The following is an 18,554-nucleotide window of genomic DNA, read 5'->3' as shown; positions in this document are numbered from 1 at the left end:
CTCCCTTTTTTTCCCTTTCTCGTGCCCATCAATTTTGCTTTTTTTTTTTCCTGCCTGCTCTCCAAATGTTCTCCATTCATCACTGAGGTGCAGCCCTGAAGATGGATGGCCACGTGTCACTCATCAGAGCTCACCCAAAATGAGCTGTGAGCAAGGGGAAAAGAAGGGACAACAGGATTTCTTTGCTTCTTTCCCCTCCCAAACTTCTATTTTTGAGCATCCCCCATTCACTTGAGGTCCTTCCCAACCCAGGCCATTCCAGGATTTCCTGGGAAGGGGTTAATGTTGTGTTCATCATGTGCTGGCAAACACCCTCTTGTCTTGCAATTTAATGTGGTGTGAAGGTTCCCTAATAGAATAAGAGCAGCCCTAATCCAATGAGGCATTTGCTAATAAACAGCTTTACTGGATATTAGGGAATTTGCCTTGCGTGTTTGTGATGAGGACGTGAATATTAAATGGCTTTCAGTGCCTTAATTTAGACATCCAGGGCTGTTGTCATCTCTCAGTGCCATGACTTTGCTTTGTTTGCTAAAATCAGAGCTCCTTTCCAAGCCTTTGCTATTTCAGCTTCTCTGGAATCATTGGGTTTTTAGAATCCTGCAGTGGGTTGGGTTGGAAGGGAACTCAATTCCATCTCATTCCATGCTCTGCCATGGCCAGGGACCTTCCACTGTCCCAGGCTGCTCCAACCTGGCCTTGGACACTTCAGGGATCCAGGGGCAGCAGCCTGTGCCCACAGAAGGGAAGGATTTTTCCCACAGGGAAGGATTTTTTCCTTATCTATAACCTAAACTTCCCTTTTTTTTTTTCAGTTGGAACCCTTTTTTCAGTTGGAACCTTCCTCCTTGTCCACTGGAATTTTCCCAGCTCCTGGCTTTCAGCAGGAACCACTGTGGGGGAATTTTCTGGGAAACCTGAGAGCTGTATTATATCATTATAACACTTATATATATTAATAATAATTCTCTTTGGTGGCTGCAGAGTTTTCTCTTCCTTGATGAGGGACATCAAGATTTTGCTTCCTGTCCAGGACTTCCCCTTCTCTTGAGCTCATTACACCAGACCAGGCTCTTCCCAAATCCTCTTCCTCCAAGTTCCCAGCTGCTGTGGGATCAGGGATCCTGTGGAGGCGTGCAGTTATTCCAGAACGTTCTTTGCCCAGTTCCCTTTGTGCCCTGTGATTGTGGCATTGTTCCCAGGCCGCTCCAATCAGGTTCCCTTCCTGATTGCCTTCCCACTGTGCTGGGCTCAGAAACTCAGCACAGACCTGACTACAATTTGAATTCTTGGGGTTATTTATGGCTCTGAGATTGCTGTGGGATTTGGGAGAGGCTCTGCCCCTCTTTGTGTCAGGCTCTTGTTCCACGACATCCCCAGACTGGGCAACCACAGAACCACGTGGCTTCCCCCAGCTTTTTCATCTGCCAGTAATTTGCAGGACCCCTTTAATGTGAGAATCTTAAATCACTTGCAAATTCCCTGATTTGAAGCTTCAGGCTTGTACTCAGATCCAAGGAAAACACATTTACAGTCTCCCTGCGCGCTGGTCGTTGTAGCTCCCTAATTCTGTTTTCCCAGTGAGACCTGCTGAATTTACACTCCAAATGGAAGTGGTCAGCTTAGAAAATCAGATTTTTTTATTTTTTTTTTTCCTTCCAGAGATGTTCAAAAAAGCCCAGGGGACAGAACATGGGATGTTTCTACCAGCAGAGACTCCTCGCTTGTGAATGTGCTGAGCGATGCTGGGGTTTCTCAGGCTCTCCCAACCCCTGGGCTGCCCTTCCCACCTGTTGTGGGCAGGGAATTGTGTCATCCTCTGGTCTCTTCCCTGTTCAAACAAAACATTTCAGTGATGCTGAGTTTTATTTGCTTGAGAAAACATTTGTTGGAGGCTCTGCATGCAGAGTTAAAAACTCCCAGGGCCTCGCAGTGCCAGCCACATTTCCACGGGCATCGCTGGGAGGAACAACAAATTCCAATTTATTGACACATCTGGGAGGAGCCTGCCTGTTCTGAGGAGGGTTCTGCAGAAATTCCTGTTCCTGCAGGGTGGGCAGGCTCTGGGGGAACGTTTGCAGTCATTACTGCAGTGGGGTTCAGCAGGAGCCTGAATGAGGGATGTGGGACTCCAGGCTGCTCTCCAAATGCAATTTATTGTATCCAAGAATTACAGCAGTCCAGGGTTGTGGGTGACAGAGCTGTGCCCACAGCTGTCAGCTCCAGCTGCAGGCAGGCCTGGAGACCCTGAGTTTAGGTTACAATTCATTCTATACTTTTCTTTTGGTTCCAATGCATTCTATACTTTTCTTTTGGTTCCAATGCATTCTATACTTTTCTTTTGGTTACAAATGCATTCTGTACTTTTCTTTGGTTACAATGCATTCTATACTTTTCTTTGCTGAGCATCTCAACACAGCAGAACCAATCTATACCTGAACTTGTATCTACAGCCTATCATAACTGCTATAATTACCATATTCATGTTACTGTTCTCCAATCACTCAAAGTCAGTGCATTACAGTTTAAGCTAGAAGTTGTTATTCAGTTTTCTTGTGGTGGAAAATTCTGAGAGCTTTTTTCTCCTTCCTTGTTTGCCTGTGCTCTCTTTGTGCTTGGTACAAACATCTTCTTGTTTGGGGTGGGTTTATCCTTTGCTCTAAGCCATAAAAACCCCTCATGATAACTCACACCCCCTTTGCCTCCTTGGTTATCCAGTCAGACTGGCTCAGCAATTCTTTCCTTCTATACCAAAACTTGCTTTAATTTCTATTCCTTCTTCAGATTCTACATTTAAAAACCTTTCTGCCAAGCACACACACATCTGTGAGCCCTTCTTGTCAAACTTTCACCCTTCCCAGCAGGGTTCTGTGCAAACCCTGCTGCTGGCACAGGGCCCTGCTCCCCTTCCTTGCAGCTCACGTCCCACAGCTCCCAGTGTCTCCTCAAGCTGCTCCCAGATCCTCATCCCTCTTCCCTGACAGGTGGCTGAAGAGTGAGGAGAGGACTGCCATCAATCTGCTGTGGGAGCAGTTCAGAACCACCTCTTGGGCCATATTTAATTGAGTGAAAGTTGAAGGATTTGGTTTGAACCCTGGGAACGATGTGATCCTTGTGATAAGAGCAGAGTTATCTCCGGGCTGACCTCATTACAGCTGCAGCAGGAATTACCTGCACCTTGCATGTTTCTCTTGATAACCTTTTAATTACTCTTTGAAAAAGCAGCCTGGGTGACTTGTACTTAATTACCAATCAAGAGCACAAAGCTTTTGATCTTAAAAACAGCAAAAGGGAGGAGGAGAGGAAGGGACAAAAAGGGAAGAGGAGAGGAAGGGACAAAAAGGGAGGAGAGAGTTCTCCCAGTGTTCCTGTGGCTTGCGGAGATGCAAATTTGGGGTGAAATGGCATCCTGGGGTTCAGTTCTGGTAAAGAAAAAATCCTGGGTTCTGTCCTGGTAAAGAAAAAATCCTAGGTTCTGTCATGGTAAAGAAAAAAAATCCGGGAGTTGAGTTCTGGTAAAGAAAAAATTCTGGGGTTCAGTTCTGCTAAAAAAAAAAGGAAAATTCTGGGGTTCAATCCTGGTAGAGAAAAAAACTTGGGTTCTGTCATGGTAAAGAAAAAAAAAATCCAGGAGTTAAATTCTGGTAAAGAAAAAATCCTGGGGTTCAGTTCTGGTAAAGAAAAAATCCTGGGGTTCAGCCCTGGTAAATCCTGGGGTTCTGTCATGGTAAATTAAAAAAATCCAGGAGTTGAATTCTGGTAAAGAAAAAATTCTGGGGTTCAGTTCTGGTAAAAAAAAAGAAAATTCTGGGGTTCAGTCCTGGTAGAGAAAAAAATCTTGGGGTTCAATTCTGGTGAAGAAAAAATCCAGGAGTTAAATTGTGGTAAAGAAAAAATTCTGGGGTTCAGTTCTGGTGAAGAAAAAATCCAGGAGATAAATTGTGGTAAAGAAAAAATTCTGGGGTTCAGTTCTGGTAAAAAAGAAGATAAATTCTGGGGTTCAATCCTGGTAGAGAAAAAATCCTGGGGTTCAATTCTGGTAAAGAAAAAATCCTGGAGTTCAATTCTGGTGAAGGAAAAAGTCCTGGTAAAGAAATTCCTGGAAAACCAGCATTTGGCAGCTGGGAATGCACCGAGCTGTGTCTGGAGTTTGTGTTGAGTCACCTCTGGCCCGGTGCAATGTTCCTCTGTCACTGCCTCGCGTCTCCAAGGTGACTCCAGTTCTTTGTGCTCAGGAGAAGGATAAATAAGGCAGAGGGCCAGGTACATCCTTGTCACCTCCAGTAAACACCGCAGCCCCACCTCTGCTCCCCCTCAGCAGCGCCTTTGTCACTTCCCGTCAACTCCATGGGAAAAGAAACGCCACAAAACCCCGCTTAAATTTATGTTCTCTGCTGTGTGGGATAAAATCCACTTTATTTGTGCTTTTTCTCTCTGGGAAAGAGCAGCTGCAGGACCCTTCAGCAGTGTCCCTGCTTTGTTGTGAGGAAGTGCTGAGTGTTCAAACTCTGTCTGCGGGATAATGGATGGAACTGGAGCTGGGAGTCTGGGAGGAGAGGAAACGGAGTTAATGCAACTGCAGCAGGACTCTGCAATTTCAGTGCAGTTTTTCCATATTTATTAGCAGAGGGTGCATCAGGAGGAGTGATAAAAGCAGCTGATTCAATCAGAGTGGGAGCTTTTTCCCTGGCACTGTGGGGAATGTTGTGGGCTCAGTTGGAGCCTTGGCAGGGATGTTTTGGCAGCCTCCTCAGAGATGGGGATGGAGAGGTTTTGTCCTGGTTTAGGGGTTAAAGGAGCTGCTCACACCTCTGAGGTGAGACACACAGGCAGGGTCTCTGAACATGTTCCTTAATAATTATTATAATATATAGAGTATAATATATATTTCTTATATATAGATATAGATATAGATACAGATATAGATATATATATATATAGAGATATATAGATAGATATAATTATAATTATAATATGATCATTATATTATTATATATTATATAATATATAATAATATAATTATTATAATTTATACTATATAATATAATATAATATAATATAATATAATATAATATAATATAATATAATATAATAATATGTAGTATAATATATAAATATATATAAGGCACAATATATTATCATAATTATAATAATATTATAATTATTGTATTCTTACATATTAATACATATATATAATATATATGTATATATTAATACATATATATAATATATATATTTTGTAATGTAATTATTATAATATATAACATAATAATATCTTATATTATAAAAATTATTAGTAGTAGTATTAGTATGATTATATTTAATAATAATTTTAACCAAATAATGTTTTGGTTCAAATTATTCAGAGGCAGTGTCCCTTTGAGCCCGTGAGCAGGGTGGTGGCAGTGCCCTCTGTGGGGTTTGGTGCCAGCGTGTGGAGGGCAGTGCAGCAGAGGCTGTGGGGCAGGGCAGAGCCCTGGGATGTGCTGGGATCCCTCCCAGGAGCAGGGATCAATCCTGCCCAGAGCCCAGGAGCTGCTCTGCTCCCTGGGCAAATCCCTTATCAGCCTTCCCAGCTGTAAAGTGACATAATCCCAGAATCACAGGGAGCTGCTGGCCTGACAGCCTCTCCATCCTGCCCTCCTTGCCTTTCAGGCCGTGTCAGAGATTTGTGCCTGTCCTGCAGGCTGTAGGACTCTGCATTCCTGCTCTGCAGGCTGTAGGACTCTGCATTCCTGCTCTGCAGGCTGTAGGACTCTGCATTCCTGTCCTGCAGGCTGTAGGACTCTGCATTCCTGTCCTGCAGGCTGTAGGACTCTGCATTCCTGTCCTGCAGGCTGTAGGACTCTGCATTCCTGTCCTGCAGGCTGTAGGACTCTGCATTCCTGCTCTGCAGGCTGTAGGACTCTGCATTCCTGGGCTGCAGGCTGTAGGACTCTGCATTCCTGGGCTGCAGGCTGTAGGACTCTGCATTCCTGTCCTGCAGGCTGTAGGACTCTGCATTCCTGTCCTGCAGGCTGTAGGACTCACTCTGCATTCCTGCTCTGCTGGCTGTAGGACTCTGCATTCCTGTCCTGCAGGCTGTAGGACTCTGCATTCCTGCTCTGCTGGGAGCCCTGGCCCTTCCCAGCACCTCCACTGTGGCAACGCTTTGCTCCTTGCTCCCCACTTGCCCTGGGTTTAGCAATAAACAAACCCATAAACAGAATAAACACCCCCTGTGATTTCCAGGGCGTTCCAAGAACTTATTTTTCCCATTTACTCCATTTCACACCCCTGGTGACTTTTCTCTTTTTGCTTTTTTTTTTTTTTTAATTTTTTGGGGTTTTTTGTTTTTTGAAGAAAGACAGAAATAACCCAAATCTGCCAAGTTCTGAATTGAAGCTGCTGAGCCGTGCTTGGGCTGTATCCAAACTTGCCTTTGTTTACTCAGAATGTCAGCTCGGATTTGCCAGGGGGGTGACTGAGATTTGATGAACTTTTCCTGTGAATTTGTGTTTTTCTTCCTCTTGGTTTGTCATAAGGAGGCTGAGAACAGAGGTGCCACAGTTGGATCTCGTGGAATTGTGGAAGGATTTGGGTGGGAAGGGAATTAAAGCTCATCCCATGGGCAGGGACAGCTCCTCCCAGGGCTGGAGGCAGCTCTGCAGGTTGGGTCTCACCTGAGCAGGGCAGAGGGGACAAAATCCCACTGCAAGTCCCAGGAAATCCTGGAAAAACCAGCATGGAAGGGATGTGAGAGAAAGAATGAATCACATCCAGCTCCGTGGTCTTCTCAGTCCATTGCATTGCATGGAAAATCAAATTTATTGAAATTTGATGCTCAGTACCTGTCCCCAGCCTGAGCCATGAAGGCCTCATATATCTGAGCTGGCTGTGCTGGCTCTGGGCTCTATAAATAACACTTTTCTAGTGGGAATTGACCCAAACCCTGCTTTAAACAAGTGGAGAAATCCATCCAGGCTGGGATTTATGAGCTCTGTCAGTGTCCCCCGAGCCCGTGTTGGTTAATGAAACTTTGTCAGTGTCAGGGGTAAGCAAAGGGCTCCTGGGCCTTGATGGATTGGGCTTGGCTTGGGAAAAGGAGGGAGGTGCAGCTCATTCCTGAGGCTGAGAGCAGTGCTGGATAAAATTCCTGGGAAATTTGGTGGTGTTTATGGCACTGGGAGAGGTTAAGGAGCAGGAAAAAAAATGAGGTTTTGTTGCCCTTTGCTTGTTAACTGTCGTGGGAGGAAAAATAAAAGTAGTGAATGTCAGAACCAGTGGATTGTAGTGGTTTGGAATCAGATCTCCAGCAGCTGGGGTGGGATAGAATTGGCCATGTGAGGGAAATGTGGGCAGATCCAGGCACTCCTGTGCAGGTGTTTGTTCTGTGCCTGACTCCCAAACAAAACCAGTTGGGTTCTGAGCACAAATCCCTCCACCAGCTTGGCTAAATCCAACTGGGAGCCGTTCTTGTGTCACTGCAGGATCCTTTTAAGTTGCTTGTTGCTTGAGAGTTGATTTTTTTTTTTTTTTTTTTTTTTTTTGGTCCAGAGCATCATTTCAGCCTTGCAGGGCTGCAAATGAAAGGACAACTATCTCAGTGACACCAGTGAGCTGTGCCTGGAGGACAGAGCTGCCTTTTAAGTGTCTGCAGCATTTGGGAGCTGGGAGTGCTCTCAGATCATGCTCTGCTTGTTTTATTGATGATTAATGAGAGCCTTCGTGTCCATGGGCTCTGGAAAAAAGCTGACATCTCGCTGTAATTGTGTTTTTCTTTAATAAATACAGGGGGAAAAAAAATCTAACAGAGCCACTGAGGGGGGAAATTCCTGTCCCAGCCAAGCCTGAGGAAATGCCAGGAGAGAGAGAGAGAGCTGGCAGCTGAGGGGTTGCTGCTACCCACAGCCCCTGGCAATGGAAATTCTGCAGCAAGGAGGAGGCTGAGGTGTGGGAGAGAGGCTGAGGCAGCAGCACCTGGGCTGGGAGCCCCTCTCAGCATCTCCTCAGCCCAACCTTTCCTGCTCCAGGCCCTTCCTTATCTCGGGGTCCTTCTGGGTTGCTGAGACCTTGAAAATGTTAAAAGTCTTTTTTTCCCAGCCTGGTGCTTGAAGAATGAGTCAGAGCTCTTCAGTTCTCGGTCTCAAGGTTGTTTATTGTTCCTTATCTATAAAAAATTTTCTCCTGTCCTGCCCAGGTCTGTCCAGCAGGACAGTTCCAGGCACTCTGCCTGCCCCAGGGCAGGGTTATGTCTTTATACTAAAAACTACCTGTACAATATTTACAATAACTTCCCAATACCCATCACCTGTGTTAGACAGTGAGCTTCTGCTCTAGACCAATCTGAAAGTGCCACCATCACAGCAGAAGATGGAGGCCAAGAAGAAGAAGAAGGAGAAAGGCTGGACATGCCCAGATTCCTCCATCTTGCCCCTGAGATTGTTAAAAGTCTTTTCCCAGCCTGGTGCTTGAAGAATGAGTTGGAGATCTTCATTTCTCGGTCTCAAGGTTGTTTATTGTGTCTTATCTGTAAAAAATTTTCTCCTGCCCTGCCCAGGTCCATCCAGCAGGACAGTTCCAGGCACTCTGCCTGCCCCCAGGGCAGGGTTATGTCTTTATACTAAAAACTACATCTACAATGTTTACAATAACTTCCCAGTACCTATCACCTGTGTTAGACAGTGAGCTTCTGCTCTAGACCAATCTGAAAGTGCCACCATCCCAGCAGAAGATGGAGGCCAAGAAGAAGAAGGAGAAAGGCTGGACAGGCCCAGTTCCCTCCATCTTGCCTCCTGAACCCCCATACCAAAAACCCCAAAATCGACTTTTCCACCCTGTGATAACTTCACTATCATTCTACCTAAACTGTTGTGGCTTGCTGATCTTCATCTAAGGCTGGTAATTTGCTCCATGGGTCATAATCAAACCCACAGGGGCATTTTGGGCTTCTGAGCCCCCTGGCAGGGGTCCTGGACAGCCAGAGGAGTGTCCTGGGTTCCCTCAGTTCCTGAGCTCTGCAGCACTCCAGGAGCTCCTGGAGGTTCCACAGCTGGACAAGCCCTCCAGATGTGCCCCAGGGCTGGGCAGAGGGGCAGCATCCCCTCCCTCCCACCTGCCCTGCCAGGATCATCATCACCCCAGGCTGGTGCAGGGGTGCCAGGCTGCTGTCATTCACCCTGCACACAGCAAGGCTTGTGCCTCATTTGATGGGAAATTTTCCCTAATAGGTGCCTTTAAATGAAAGGCAGGAAAAAGCTCACCGAGCTCTGGGGTGCTGTAATTTAATGCTGGGTTAAATGACACAATCCAGTGCATTTTCATTAGATGTTCTGAGACACTTCTCCAGCATTTATGCTTTAAAGGCTGCTGGATTGCCAGCTGCAATAACTGTTTTGATTGCAGCCTGAGCTGATGGTGGGCATCCTACCAGAAAAATAATGGGCTGGGCTTTAATTATGGCACCTGCACTCCCCGAGTGCGTCAGCACGGCCCTGCTGCGTCCAAGGGATGGCAAAATGTGCAACAGATGGAGCTGAGGGGGGCTTGGAACAGGCCTGGGGGGTGTTGGGGTTTGGGGGGAAAAAGAAATGTTCAGGTGTGGCTGGAAGCTGCTGAGCAGAGCAGCCAGGGGGGCTCTGGTTGGGCTCAGCCCCTGTCACAGAGGCACTGAGCACTTTGCCATGGGTGCTGTCACCCTGAGGGGGCCAGAGGGGCTGCAGAGACCCAGGGAAGGCTGGAAAACTCCTGCTGCAGCTGAGGGGGCTCAGCCTGGAGAAAAGGAGGCTCAGGAGGGTGTAAGAGCCGAAATGAGGGATGTGGGACTCCAGGCTGCTCTCCAAAATGCAGTTTATTGTATCCAAAATGCAGTTTATTCCATCCAAGAGGTTACAGCAGTCCAGGGTCATGGGTGACAGAGCTGTGCCCACAGCTGTCAGCTCCAGCTGCAGGCAGGCCTGGAGACCCTTTGGTTTAGGTTACATTGCATTATAGACTTTTCTTTAGGTCACAATGCATTCTATACTTTTCTTTTGGTTACATTGCATTCTATACTTTTCTTTAGGTCACAATGCATTCTATACTTTTCTTTTGGTTCCAATGCATTCTATACTTTTCTTTTGGTTACATTGCATTCTATACTTTCCTGAGCATCTCAACACAGCAGAACCAATCTATACCTGAACTTTTATCTACAGCCCATCATAACTACTGTAATTACCATATTCATGTTACTGTTCTCCAATCACTAACAGTCAGTACATTACAGTTTGAGCTAGAAGTTGTTATTCAGTTTTCTTCCTTTCTGAGAGCTTTTTTCTCCTTGCCACATTTGCTGCCTTGTTTGCCTGTGCTCTCTTTCTGCTTGGTACAAACATCTTCTTGTTTGGGGTGGGTTTATCCTTTGCTCTAAGCCATAAAAACCCCTCATGATAACTCACACCCCCTTTGCCTCCTTGGTTATCCAGTGAGACTGGCTCAGCAATTCTTTTCTTCTATATCAAAACTTGCTTCCATCTCTATTCCTTCTTCAGTTTCTACATTTAAAAATCTTTCTGCTAAGCACACACACATCTGTGAGTTCTTTCTTGTCAAACTTTCACCCTTCCCAACAGCAGGGAGGGCCCTTGTGGCTTTGCTCAGCTCCTGCCAGGAGGGAACAGCCCCAGGTTGGGCTCTGCTCCAGGGAACAGGGACAGGAGGAGAGGGAACGGCCTCCAGCTGAACCAGGAGAGGTTTAAGTTGGATTTTAGGGGAAGTTTCTGCATGGAAAGGGTGGTCAGGCATTGCCCAGGGAGGTTTGGAGGTGCCCAGGTTTGGATGTGGCACCTGGGGACAAAGTGGGGATTGGGCACAGCTTGGATGCTCCTGGAGGGCTTTTCCAACCTCCCTGATTCTGGGATTCTGGGATTCTGTCCCATGCAGGCTGAGCTTCATGGCAGGTGGGGTTTCTCACCTGTGGAAGGTGCTTCTCACTGCCATCACCTCTCCCAAAACTGATTTTTCCTGTCCTGCTGCAAGCTGGGAGCCAGACCTGGAAGATTTGCAGCGTCCGTGGCACACCTGAAGCAGAGCACGAGGGATGCAAAGAGAGCAGAGGATTTCTGGGTTGATTTGTTTGGATATATTGATTTTTTGCAAGGGCAAGCTTATCAAGTGGCATTTCTGGCGCTGGCTTCGTTTGGTTCCTCGCTGCAGGAGCAAAATTAAGCCAATGAAAACCACATTGCAGGTCTCACACAATCAGCACTGGCTCCGAGCACGTTAAGGGGATAATCACTCAATAATCCATTTGGCTGGAGGTACAGAAGGAATGGAATATGATTATTCCTGCTGTTATTACTGCCCTCACCTCCATAAAAACAAAGGAGTGGAGTTTGCTGCTTCCTTGCCTTGTGAGTTTGTGGTTTTTTTGTGCTGCTGCCCTCAAGATCAGCAATGTCAGAATTGCTGTTTGGTGGGGAGTGATGCCACGTTCTGTCTGCCTTGCCCCTGCTTTAAATCCCTCAGATTTAGGGAGGGAGGCAGGAGAGCAGTTACCAAGCAGGGATCCCTGCCAGTGCTGCCTGTCCTGGGGCTTTGGAACAGCAGAGCTGAGCTTTTGAGCGTGGCCATGGTAAATGATTGTTCTTCAAGGGGATGCTGCCTTGGACAAGACAAGGACATCAGAGAAGAAGAAAAAAAAAAATCAGCTGTGTGTGTTGGCTGCAGGCTTAAGAGGAGAGAAGTGGCTTTTATTGTGATTCCAGGAGAAGCAGGAGCAGCTCCAGCTCATTCCCAGGGCAGGAGCAGCCAGGAGGGCTCTGGGGGCAGAGCTGGAGCTGCTGCTCAGGGATTTATTTCCCTGTCTGAAGCAGCATTTCCCGCTTCCTTCAGGCTGAGCTGGCTTTCAGTGGAGCCACCTGTGATGTTCTGTGGGCTGAGGGGAGTTTTGGTGGGTGGGGAGCAGGGTTTGGAGGGGGTTTTATGCCTTTGGTGCTGCTCTGCTGGTTGGGGACACACAAGGGAACCTCTGAGGGTCATTGCTGCTTGGATTTATCAATTTCTAGGGGTTCCCCTGGAAAATGTCTCTCCAGCCAGTGTGGGTGCTGAGAACAAGCTCAGTTTAACAATTTGTAGAGGTTCCCATGGAAAATGTCTCTCCAGCCAGTGTGGGTGCTGAGAACAAGTTCAGTTTAACAATTTGTAGAGGTTCTCATGGAAATTTTCTCTCCAGCCATTGTGGGCTCTGAGAACAAGCTCAGTTTATCAATTTCTAGGGGTTCTCATGGAAATTCTCTCTCCAGCCATTGTGGGTTGTGGCAACCCACAAAGCTCAGTCATCAATTTCTAGAGGTTCTTATGGAAATTGTGTCTCCAGTCATTGTGGGTTGTGAGAACAAGCTCAGTTTAACAATTTCTAGAGGTTCTCATGGAAATTCTCTCTCCAGTCATTGTGGGTTGTGAGAACAAGCTCAGTTTATCAATTTCTAGAAGTTCTCATGGAAATTGTGTCTCCAATCATTGTGGGCTCTGAGAACAAGCTCAGTTTAACAATTTCTAGAGGTTCCCCTGGAAAATGTCTCTCCAGCCAGGGTAAGCTCTGAGAACAAGCTCAGTTTATCAATTTCTAGAGGTTCTCATGGAAAATGTCTCTCCAGTCATTGTGGGCTCTGAGAACAAGCTCAGTTTATCAATTTCTAGAGATTCACCTGGAAAATGTCTCTCCAGTCATTGTGGGTTGTGAGAACAAGCTCAGTTATCAATTTCTAGAGGTTCTCATGGAAATTTTCTCTCCAGCCATTGTGGGCTCTGAGAACAAGCTCAGTTTATCAATTTCTAGAGGTTCTCATGGAAATTGTGTCTCCAATCATTGTGGGTTGTGAGAACAAGCTCAGTTTATCAAATTCTAGAAGTTCTCATGGAAATTGTGTCTCCAATCATTGTGGGTTGTGAGAACAAGCTCAGTTTATCAAATTCTAGAGGTCCTCGTGGAAATTTTCTCTCCAGCCATTGTGGGTTGTGGCAACAAGCTCAGTTATCAATTTCTAGAGATTCACCTGGAAAATGTCTCTCCAGCCAGGGTAAGCTCTGAGAACAAGCTCAGTTATCAATTCTAGAGGTTCTCTGGAAATTCTCTCTCCAGCCATTGTGGGCTCTGAGAACAAGCTCAGTGACAATTTCATGCCCTCGTGCACAGGAATTTCTCTTTTAAAGCCCTGTTAGTAGAAAACAGCAGTTGTGCTGGAATAAATGCTGCAGGGCAGTGTTGTTTCAGGTAACACTTAATTCCTGTGGCTCCTGGGGGACAGCAGCTCTTCCTTACAGGTAAAGGACATGTTCCTGTTGCCCTGAATTAAAAGCAACATCTGCAAAGTGTTCTCCCCTCTTAGCACAGGGGCTGTGAGCAGAATCCACGATGCAGAAAGCTCAGCTCAGAGGGAGCAGATCCACTCTGGGTAATGAAAGGCATTAAAAAATTAAAAAATTAAAAAATTCTGGGTGATGGTGTGGGCTGATCAGGGGAAGATAAATCAGCAGGTTCTGCTTTTATTAAAGCTGGTCCAGGCATTTCCTGGATTATTTTTTTTTAAAGTGCGTGGACGTTTCAGCAGGCCACTCTAATTAAACTGCCAAATTAATTAATAAAAAACAATGGCACTTCCACTCAGCACAGTAAAAACTGAATCCTTCTGGCTCCTGGAAGCTCTGATTGTTAATAAACAGGAGCAATTGTCCTTCCAGCTTGTCCAGAGCGTGGATTTTATGCTGAGGGCTGGTTCAGTGCTGCTGTGCTGACATTAAAACTTAAATCATGGGCTGGCAACTCTGTGAGCTCTGCCAATAACTGGAAATTTTGCTTCAATAAAGTTCTCAGGCAGAGCCTGTCAGCTCTCATCAGTCAGAGCTCAAATGTGTGTGAAATAATATTTAGGTTTGCTCAATGAGAGGCAGAGAGAAGAGGAGGAAGTTCCCTCCCTGTCTCAGGGGCTGATGATGACTTTGAGCAGGAATTGCTTGGGCTGGGTGCTCGGAGAAATTTAAATTATTTAAATTTCAACCCTCCAAAGCTGGTTTTGTTCTGTGGGTGCCTTTTCATTCCCTGTGAGGAGAGGAAATGCCCTGAATGAAATAACATTTCCAGGTATTTCCTAAAGGGGCAGAGAGCTTTGTATCCTGCTGATCCTTTGCCCCCGTGGCACAAAGCCTGGCTGGATAAACCTCAGAGTGTGTTGTAAGAAGCTTTAAATTCTCTTTTTTTCTTGTTTATCCTTGAACACTCCTGATCCCAAATGATACCAAATCCCTTCAGTTCCTGCTGCTCCTGTGGTTTGTGGAGGTTTGGGTTTGGGGCAGCTCAGGGATTGCTCCTGAATTCCTGGCCCCAGCAGTGGCAGGCAGGAATCCACCCTGGGCTGGCTTCAAACTGGAAACCTGGCCAGGAATCCCCTTGGCCACGTGTAAGGAGCTTTGGAAGTTGTAAAATTGTCATTCTGGTCAACAAGCTGCTCTGGGGATGGCTCAGCACCAGGGGTTTGTGTTTGGGATTAATGAAAATCAGTAATAAACAGGTTTTTATAATAAAATCAGTTGTCATTTAGCTGTGAGCCCATAAGGGAAGCAGGTGGGGGTTCCTGGATTTGTCCAGTTTTATTTTCTGCTCTTCACCCTGATTTGTGCCCATGTCCTGGGAGTTCCTGCAGTGCAGCTCCCAGACCCTCTGGTGCAGCAATTTCCTGGCTGTGAGCTTGGATTTTTATCTCAGGGAGGAGCTGGGAACCATCCTTTGGTGCGTTTTGGATCTGCGCCCACATAAAACCCCCATCCTTGTCCTGGGGAGGATTCCCAGAACCTTCCAGCCTTTTCCATGTCAAACACTCCGGAGGCACCACACTGAAGGCTTTAATTAGTTGTTAACATCCATTTTTTGCCTGGTTTTTGGGTTCAGTTCAGTGCAGTTTGTAGAACACTTCAGTCAGATTTTTACTCCAAGGCTCTCAAAATATTTTAAGCGTTGGGCTCACTCAGCACCCCAAAATCTCTGTCCCATGGGGTGGGTTCTGCTCCAGCATCCCAGGGCTGGCTTTGTGGAGTGTCCCAGGGCAGGTGATGGGGACCAGGGTGTGAAGCAGGGAGGGCTTTGGGACAGGACCAGTGAGGAACCACAGGAGTGGAGAAAACCTGTGGAAAACTGTGGAAAACTGTGAAAAACTGTGGAAAACTGTAAAAAAACTGTGAAAAACCACAGGAGCAGTTCCTGTGGGCAGGCAGGAGGTGGGAAAAGCCCAGGATTTGTTGCTCTCAGGCTGTCCCAGGTGTTCTGGAGCTCTGGGCTCCTCCAGCAGCGTGATGGGATCAGCCCCACTGCTGGGTTTTGTAGGGCAGTGCTGAGTGTGACCTTGTGTGTGGTTTTTGTAGGGCAGAAATGGTGAGTGTGACCTTGTGTGGGTTTTTGTAGGGCAGAAATGGTGAATGTGACCTTGTGTGGGTTTTTCTCTGGTGGGACTGACCTTGTGTGGGTTTTTTTCCTGCTGGGGCTGAGCTTGTGTGGGTTCTTGTAGGGCAGAAATGGTGAATGTGACCTTGCTGTGGGTTTTTCCTGGAGAGGCTGACCTGGTTGTAGGTTTTCCCTGCTGAGTGTGACCTTGTGTGTGTTTTTCCCTATGAGTGTGACCTGGCTTTGGGTTTCCCCTGGTGGGGCTGACCTTGTGTGGGTTTTTGTAGGGCAGCAATGGTGATTGTCACCTTGATGTGGGTTTTTTGCCAGGTTAGAAGTGATGAGTGTGACCATGCTGTGGGGTTTTTGCAGAGCAATGCTGAGTGTGACCTTGTGTGGGTTTTCCCTGCTGAGGCCTACCTTGCTGTGGGTTTTTCCTGGTGGGCCTGACCTTGTTTGGGTTTTCCCTTGTGGGGCTGGCCTGGCTTTGAGTTTTTGTAGGGCAGCAATGGTGAGTGTGACTTTGAGTGGATTTCCCTGTGAGTGTCACCTCACTGTGGGTTTTTGTAGGGCAGCAGTGCTGAGTGTGACCTTGTGTGGGTTTTTCCTGGTGGGGCTGACCTGGCTGTGGGTTTCCCTGTGCGTGTGACCTCTCTGTGGGTTTTTCCTGCTGAGTGTGACCTTGTGTGTGTTTCCTTGGTGAGTGTGACCCAGCTTTGGGTTTCCCTGGTTGGGCTGGCCTTGCTATGGGTTTTTCCTGGTGGGGCCTGACCTTGTGTGGATTTTTCCCCATGAGTGTGACCTTGTGTGGGTTTTTCCCCATGAGTGTGACCCAGCTTTGGGTTTCCCTGGTTGGGCTGGCCTTGCTGTGGGTTTTTCTTGGTGGGGCCTGACTTTGTGTGGATTTTTCCCCATGAGTGTGGCCTTGTGTGTGTTTTCTTGGTGAGTATGACCTAGCTTTGGGTTTCCCTGGTTGGGCTGACCTTGTGTGTGTTTTCTTAGTGAGTATGACCCAGCTTTGGGTTTCCCTTTGGGTTGGGCTGACCTTGCTGTGGGTTTTTCCTGGTGGGGGCTGACCTTGTATGTGGATTTTTCCCCATGAATGTGACCTTGTGTGTGTTTCCTTGGTGAGTATGACCCAGCTTTGGGTTTCCTTGGTTGGGCTGGCCTTGCTGTGGGTTTTTCCTGGTGGGACCTGACCTTGTGTGTGTTTTTCCCCATGAGTGTGGCCTAGCTTTGGGTTTCCCTGGTGGGGCTGACCTTGTGTGTGTTTTCTTGGTGAATATGACCCAGCTTTGGGTTTCCTTGGTTGGGCTGACCTTGCTATGGGTTTTTCCTCATGAGTGTGACCTTGTGTGTGTTTCCTTGGTGAGTATGACCCAGCTTTGGGTTTCCCTGGTTGGGCTGGCCTTGCTGTGGGTTTTTCCTGGTGGGGCCTGACCTTGTGTGGATTTTTCCCCATGAGTGTGACCTCGTGTGTGTTTTTCCCTATGAGTGTGACCCAGCTTTGAGTTTCCCTGGTTGGGCTGGCCTTGCTGTGGGTTTTTCCTGGTGGGGCCTGACCTTGTGTGGATTTTTCCCCATGAGTGTGACTTTGTGTGGGTTTTTCCCCATGAGTGTGGCCTAGCTTTGGGTTTCCCTGGTGGGGCTGACCTTGTGTGTGTTTTCTTGGTGAATATGACCCAGCTTTGGGTTTCCTTGGTTGCGCTGACCTTGCTGTGGGTTTTTCCTGGTGGGGCCTGACCTCGTGTGTGTTTTTCCTCATGAGTGTGACCTTGTGTGTGTTTTTCCCTATGAGTGTGACCCAGCTTTGGGTTTCCCTGGTTGCGCTGACCTTGCTGTGGGTTTTTCCTGGTGGGGCCTGACCTTGTGTGGATTTTTCCCCATGAGTGTGGCCTTGTGTGTGTTTTCTTGGTGAATATGACCCAGCTTTGGGTTTCCCTGGTTGGGTTGACCTTGTGTGTATTTTCTTGGTGAGTATGACCCAGCTTTGGGTTTCCCTGGTTGGGCTGACCTTGCTGTGGGTTTTTCCTGGTGGGGCCTGACCCTGTGTGTGTTTTCTTGGTGAATATGACCTGGCTTTGGGTTTCCCTGGTTGGGCTGACCTTGTGTGGATTTTTCCCTATGAGTGTGACCTTGTGTGTGTTTTTCCCCTATGAGTGTGACCTCGTGTGTGTTTCCCCTGCTGGGGCTGACCTTGCTGTGGGTTTTTCTTGGTGGGGCCTGACCTCGTGTGTGTTTTTCCCTATGAGTGTGACCTTGTGTGGATTTTTCCCCATGAGTGTGACCTTGTGTGTGTTTTTCCCCACGAGTGTGACCTCGTGTGTGTTTCCCCTGCTGGGGCTGACCTTGTGTGGATTTTTCCCCACGAGTGTGACCTCATGTGTGTTTTTCCCCACGAGTGTGACCTTGTGTGCGTTTCCCCTGCTGGGGCTGACCTTGTGTGTGTTTTTCCCCATGAGTGTGACCTCGTGTGTGTTTTTCCCCATGAATGTGACCTCATGTGTGTTTCCCCTGCTGGGGCTGACCTTGTGTGGATTTTTCCCCATGAATGTGACCTCGTGTGCGTTTCCCCTGCTGGGGCTGACCTCGTGTGTGTTTTTTGCAGGCTGACAGGCTTCCAGCTGCCTGCTCCCATTGTCAGCACGGGCCTGGTGCTGTCCCTGTGGCTCGTCAGTGACTACGCCGTCAGTGCCCAAGGCTTCCAGGCCAGCTATGAAGGTGAGTCCAGGAGGGGCTGGGACTGCACCTGAGCTGGGCCTGGGAGGTGGGAAACTGAGCTGCAGAGTCTGCACCAGGAGCTGCACATCCCTGCCTCCTCGTTGTGTAATTTAATCTGGGTTTTTTTCCAGCATTTTAATTGCTGGTTCCTTCCAGCAGAGCGTTTTGTGGGGTTTTTTTGGTTAAAAGTGTGTTCTGGTTGAACTCCCTGGAATTCTGTTGGGGCAGGTGAAGGTTTTGGGGCAAGTGAGGGTTTTGGGACAGGTGAAGGTTTTGGGACAAGTGAGGGTTTTGGGGCAGGTGAGGATGTTGGGACAGGTGAAGGTTTTGGAACAAGTGAGGGTTTTGGGACAGGTGAGGATTTTGGGGAAGGTGAGGATTTTGGGGCAGGTGAGGATTTTGGGGCAGGTGAGGATGTTAGGACAGGTGAAGGTTTTGG

The 18,554-nt window shown here is 47.5% G+C and overlaps 1 protein-coding gene across 3 annotated transcripts in view; it reads left to right on the top strand.

Moving 5' to 3' along the window:
- CSMD2 (CUB and Sushi multiple domains 2) overlaps nt 1–18,554 on the top strand; it is a 276,036-nt gene that overhangs the window by 28,275 nt on the left and 229,207 nt on the right. For all 3 annotated transcript variants that reach the window (XM_077189434.1, XM_077189435.1, XM_054648279.2), the window contains exon 4: nt 18,003–18,115. In XM_077189434.1, coding sequence (XP_077045549.1) covers nt 18,003–18,115 — 113 coding nt within the window. The remainder of the gene's footprint in view (nt 1–18,002; nt 18,116–18,554) is intronic.

Source organism: Agelaius phoeniceus, chromosome 22, assembly GCF_051311805.1.
Source record: "Agelaius phoeniceus isolate bAgePho1 chromosome 22, bAgePho1.hap1, whole genome shotgun sequence".
NCBI classification, from domain to species: Eukaryota; Metazoa; Chordata; class Aves; order Passeriformes; family Icteridae; genus Agelaius; species Agelaius phoeniceus.
This window is presented reverse-complemented; position numbering and strand designations above follow the sequence as displayed.